This window comes from Pantherophis guttatus, chromosome 1, assembly GCF_059756535.1.
Source record: "Pantherophis guttatus breed Tessera chromosome 1, ASM5975653v1, whole genome shotgun sequence".
NCBI classification, from domain to species: domain Eukaryota; kingdom Metazoa; phylum Chordata; class Lepidosauria; order Squamata; family Colubridae; genus Pantherophis; species Pantherophis guttatus.
Window position 1 is genome coordinate 299,757,953 of NC_142063.1, and position 6,116 is coordinate 299,764,068.

At 41.4% G+C, this 6,116-nt stretch overlaps 1 protein-coding gene across 1 annotated transcript in view; it reads right to left on the reverse strand.

Annotated features, from left to right (window-relative positions):
• Positions 1 to 6,116, reverse strand: part of VASH2 (vasohibin 2) — a 38,518-nt gene that overhangs the window by 31,476 nt on the left and 926 nt on the right. The window contains exons 2-3 of the mRNA XM_034427793.3: positions 5,144 to 5,596; positions 519 to 607 (exon numbers count right to left, since the gene is read on the reverse strand). Of these exons, the coding sequence (XP_034283684.1) occupies positions 519 to 607; positions 5,144 to 5,419 (365 nt within the window). The 5' untranslated portion in view covers positions 5,420 to 5,596. The remainder of the gene's footprint in view (positions 1 to 518; positions 608 to 5,143; positions 5,597 to 6,116) is intronic.

Consider the following 6,116-nt stretch of genomic DNA (forward strand, 5'->3'; position numbering starts at 1 on the left):
ATTTAAAACCTTTATTTTGTATATATAAAGGCTTCATTTGTGTGTTCTGTAGTAGTCAGATTATCTTCATACACATGAATTCTTTCTTGTCTGCAATAAGGCAATTTATCTTGCAGCATTGAGTCCTTGGCAGTGGTGCTATCTAGTTCCTGAAGGAAGGGTTGGGTTCATCAAAGGTAGATATTCCCTGCCTGAGGTTAGACACTCTATGTGTCATGATCACACAAAAAAGTCTAATAGCTGTTCAATCTCCTCCATCAATTACAATCTCTTATGTGCTTTTAAAGCTACATATGGCATTCCAAAGGCCAAGGGCAATACCTCACGCTTAAGTAATCTCATAAAGCTACATAAATGCTGGAAAATACAGCAACAGTACTTTTCATTTCTTATTGTTCCTCAGGTCATCTTGGTTCTCTACTAAATTATCCATTCCCTTCCATTTTCCTCAACAAATAAGCTTAATAGAAGAAGCTCTTTAAAAAAAACAAAAAAACAAAAACAAAAATAAAGGATACTGCAGCATCTTCATGTAATTCTGTATTGCCTGAAGCCAGTCTGGGATCGCCATGGAAGCCTTGTAATTTGGCACCGACGGCACAGAAGGCTGCATAAAATGAGACAGAGACAAGTTGGGAGAGGTCATTATTTGAGGTAGACAGCCAAAACTATTTTAGTGGAGCAGAGAAGAAAGGCTGGACTGCAATGTGAGAAAACTGGAATGACCCTCTACTAATGCAAATCCTGTCCCTGTATTTTATCAGATTAAGACCCACTGAGCAAAATGGGATTTATTCCCATGTAGGTGTGCAATGTGTAGCCAGAGCATTCATTGTCTGAAAGAAGACCTGACTTGCTAAGGTTTGTCTTCCATTAGTTTCAAGCCAACTTTGCCAAATTAAGGTATAATCCACAGAAAACCATTTGCCTCCTCTCAACATCCTCCCTGCTCCAAACCTCAGAATATTCATACAGCTGTTCATGCAAGTGGAGAAAGAAGTGCCTTCTGAGATTCATATGTCACAATTCCATGCTAGCAATTGACAAGTGAACAGAAACAAAGCGACATTGTTTATTAACAAGTACTGCGCTGAGCATCTAAAGCAAAAGCATACTGTCCAATTTCTTTGGCATAAAAATATTAAGAAAGAATAAAGAGTAAATCTTTAAAGAGCAACTTAGAAACTATTATTGTACCTGGAAAACATAATAACTAAAATTGTATATGTGCAGACTCATAATTTGATATAGGTACACAAAGCACAATAGTTTTATCTGTCTGGAGAAAGCCTATTCCTTTAAATGTGATGCTAACGTCCAAATATTTATAATGTGTTTCAGATTCTTGGATGCATTATCCATCTATGTCTTGTTATCCAATCCTGTTCTCCCACTGCACAAGGCTTTGTTCAGGAGGGCTTTCAGGAAGGCTTTCCTGCTCATATTTCTCATCTTCAAACGTAATATTTTGGGCTCAATGGTGGGTCCTAGACATTCAGGGATTATCAGTGTAACTATGAAGCAAGCATTTGTTCTATTCAATGTACCGTTCTCATTGTCATGCATGCCATGATCCTTCAGATATGTTATAGTACAATTCTCATCCTTCCTAGGTACATGGCCACCAATGACCATATTGGCTGGGGGTGATGGGACTGGTACAAATATACTAGGAGATTATCGGGTTGGCAAGAAAGGCAAATATCCAGAGGCTGATTTATACTGATAAAAGGTGCTGGTCACTTTCTTCCTTTAATAGTCACATAGTCACAGTCAGTGTAAATGATGTAGATGCTGCCAGTCATTACTCCAGCAGCATGGCTTATAAGTAGACCAGCATTTTCCCTCAATCTTTTAATTCAAGGGCGGATAATTTCTGCTCTGTGACTCTATGATTCCCCTCATGCCCCTTTTTGCAGATCCCAACTATACCACAGGGGTGGCGAGGGGAGGGTCTGCCAAAAATCTGTAGTTGTTGCAAGAAGCACAATAAATCACTCAGACGCACCTTCATACATTTAAAAATGAAGTATCAGATAAACAGAACAAAAGCAGACCATGTTCACTAACTTAGGACAAGTTACCAGTTCAAGGTTGACTCAACCTCCCATCCTTCCAGGGTCAGTAAAATGAGGACCCAAATTGTTGGGGCCAATATATGCTGACTCCTAAACCGTTTAGAGAGAGCTGTGAAAGCACTGTGAAGCGGTATGTAAGTGCTATTGCTGTAAGCATTAAAGAGCTGATACTGAAGTGAATTACTGATGCCATTGGATCTCTCCCCAGAATCCCTACCTCACCTGCTTTGATTGGGTTTAGAATATATTAATTATATAGTGTGAACCATCCTGTCTTATTATCTTCATTTTCAAGTGTGTCTCTGGAACCCAATGGCTGCAATCCCATGGCCTGTTCCCATTACCTAGAAAAGAAAGTAAGCTAAACTGGCACGGTAGTGTATCCTGGGAAGCTGAAAAGGAGGCTAAGAAACAACCCCACCAGTTTGCCTAACATTAAATTGGTATTGTGAAACTGGCTGTGCCCATCATTTCACTCATTTTATGAACAAGCCCACCAACTGTCATGCCACCATATTGTGAAGCCTTATTGTCAGATTCACTGACTCACAAAGATGGTTTTGTCTTGCCTGAGATTTCCATGTAGCAGATGTATTGCAACTAGAAAATTAGTAGTGTTGTGCTGCAACATCATTCTGTTTCAATTCTGTAATTCTTTATCACAGTTCTTGTGCTTGCTGCTTACAATAGGGACTTTGTTAAAAGAAAAGGATGACATGCCATCCATAACTCAGTCTCCCATTTTCCCTTTAATTTGCTCCTGTTAGTAAAGCAGAGAAAAGGATGCTTCTATTGCACAAATGAATTTTCAAAATGGCAAGATCCTGATTTGGCCATTGTTAGTTTCTCCATTGGTATAATATATGCTTCCTATAACACAGCAAGATTTTCCCAAGTCTGGTTCCCATCACCAGAGCAATGCTACAGGAGGAAAACAAATCCAGCAGGCTGTTCCCAGCAGTGCTGCCCTTGCCTATAGCTGTTAAGACACAAGAGGAAAGAATGAAGAACCACACCCAAGACTCTTCTTCAGCATTTGGGCTTACAGACAGGACAGGTGGCTGGAAGGGCTGCTGTCTCTGAAGAGTATCCATTGCAAGTGTTTCCATCCTTTGACTGCCAGCTGTTTTATCAATCATCAGAGCTCTCCAGTCACAGGTCATGTGGTGCAGAATTAGGATGGCAAATGAAAGGAGATGACACATAAAGGCAGCACCTGCTTGGATAGCTTTCACTTACTTCAGCCCAGATTCTTCTCTCTTCATAGCCAAAGGGAAACCTAGTCACAGGAACCTTGCCCCATAATACTCTAATTAGAAAATGTCACTAATGACTATTTCTTTCAGATGACATATACCAGAGACACTGTATTTTGGTACGTGTTTTACCATTCAGAGCTAGGACAGCATAGTAATCAGGTGCTGACTTGGATTGGAAAGCGTAGGTTCAACCATAGCAGCATCTACAGGCTCTCACTGCTTTTGCCAGAATGATGAAAATGGTGTCATGTCATAATCTCCACCACTTTGGAGATGGGTGACATCATGTGACATATAGAAGAGGGGCAGGGCTGGCACCATAACTCTGCATTTGTCACTCTGCCACACTTTTCTCTGCCTCACACACTCTGCCTCACACACAGTCAATAGGACTCTAGTTCATCCTAGAGAATCAAGAAGTCGAAAAACCTCAGTAGGTTAAGAATAGATTGTCATGGAGAAACACTATTTGGAAGCAACTTGATGATATATAGGACTTTGAAGATTCCGCAGAAATAAACAGTCTTTCTAGAGGCGAGCAACCTGTTCCCTGCTAGATACTGCTGAACCAAATTTCCATTAATCTTGCCCATGTGTCCATTGGCAAGAGATGTTGCGAACTGTACTTCAGCCAATTCTAAAGTGCCAAAATTGTTCATCCCTGGTCTAGACAAAGTTAATCTGCCATGACATGCAACTAGTGTGACAGGCGAGTAATGCAGATGTTCAGAGTGAGAAAGGGGAGTATGAAAACCAACTATTTGTATGTTAGTGCAAGCTTCTAATTCCATCCTGTTAAATCCAACATCTTGGCACCTCTCAGCAAAGTGGTGTTTTTCCTGCCAAATTCAGCTGCTGTGCCACTTGAGATTTCTTCCCATCTTTCTTATCATAGAGCTGTAAACTTTCACAAATGTTTCTGGCGATAAGGAAGTAGACTGCACATTTTCAAATGTGAGGAAAGCAAATAGCTGCTCAAAATAAGCCCTTGGTATAGAAATGCCCAGGTGACAATTAACTGTTAGCACTTTTGGTTGCAACTACAAATATTTCCTCCAAGGAAAAGAATGAGCAGCTGTTGAACTACATTCATACATGTCTCAAGGGTTTATGAAAGCAAGTACAGCCAAGGCTAAGAGACAATTAGCCCTCCAGAAATAAAGGGAATCTCTGAATCTTAAATGAATAGGGCTCAATTATTTTTCGAGCAACTTTCTAGCCTTTGAGGCTGAACAAAAAAATCTGAACCATATCAACAGCTCTCAGAATCCAGAACAATATTTTAGTAGTTACTAGACACTTTTTTATTTCTATTTAGTTCCATTTCTATAGGTAGCTCCCCCCTCCCAGCCAGGTTGAGTTCACTACTGGTAAACTCCACATATACTTATATATAATTTCACAGTAGCAGTATTCACATATACACATACCCCAATTATCTTCTGGGATAATTTTTGACTTAAGTCTTCTTTCCAAGTGGTATCCTATTCAAATGCCAACCAGGTGTAACTATTTCTGGCTTTTTCCAAGTTTCACCAAAGTTAACCAATTGCTAATAAAATTCCAAGTGTACACCATTATTTCTTTTCTTGCAAAAAGAAAGCAGGGAAGATAAGTTCTTGCAAAAAGAATATAAAAGAATAAAAGAAAATAACACCTATCCCGCCCCCTGTGGAAAGCAGAAATAGTAGAAAGTAGAAATAGCCACATAAACAAGTACACATAAAGAAGCAAAGTAACCTTCACACATCCTGGTCACACTGTTAAATAGAAAACAAGGACTCAGGGGAAAAAGCCATAACTTACTTTTGTAAGCAAAGTAGCACTCCTTATAGTTTCCACCATCTCTCTGCCCGAAGGGTGGACCTTCACCACATGCCCCCACATTCTCTCCCAGGTGTGCCCATCAATTGGGAAACCACTTTTGTTGACAAGGAATACTGCTCCTCCATCTTTGTCCTCCTCTTCTGAGCCTCCGTTGTTGGCAGTACTGAGCGTCCGAGTGTGGGAGCTTCTGGAACGGCCCCCTTTGTCTCCCTTGGGGTGGGAATTGTGAGAAGCTTTGGAGCCAGAGCCAGTCATTGTGAGCTCTCAAGGAACCAGTAGTCCGACAGAAGACAGACCCTGGTCAGTGTCCCGTCAAGCAAGCCTGCTCCATTCTGCCCCCTGCTCCCGCCAAATGAATGAGGCTGACATGAAATCGCTTGCTAGCAGCCACCAAGCAGGTGGTGGAGGGCTTGTTCCTTATAGAAGCAGAATCTACAAAGACACAAGGAATGGAGAACATGGTATCAGCAGCATCAAGCAGCCAAGCTCAACCTTCCCACCAAGTGCCTTCCAGCCATGTCAAACTACAACTTCTATTATCCCCAGTGTAGTGATACAATCCAGGGTGGATGGGGATGATGGGCACTGCAATCAAAGACATATGGAGAGCATCAGGTTGGAGAAGACATTTTCAGAGACTTTGCAGGGACGGCCACATTCCTTCCTTAGCATGGTTTTTATTTTTATTCATCAAAATGCTAAAACCACCCATCTCCCTCACAAACCTCGCTTGGTTTGCATGTTACACGGAATCCTCTACTAACCAAATGAGCAAAAGAAAACAAGGCAAGCCTCGCCCCCCCCCCACCCCCAATCCCAATTCCCAGCAAGGTTAATAGTAACCAAGCTTAGGATGCTGCATGCTGTGTACATGCAGCTGAGAGGTCTTTGACCCGATTAAGCGGGTGGTGTGAAGACAGCCACCGGGTATCCTTGTTATCAGCTGGAAATA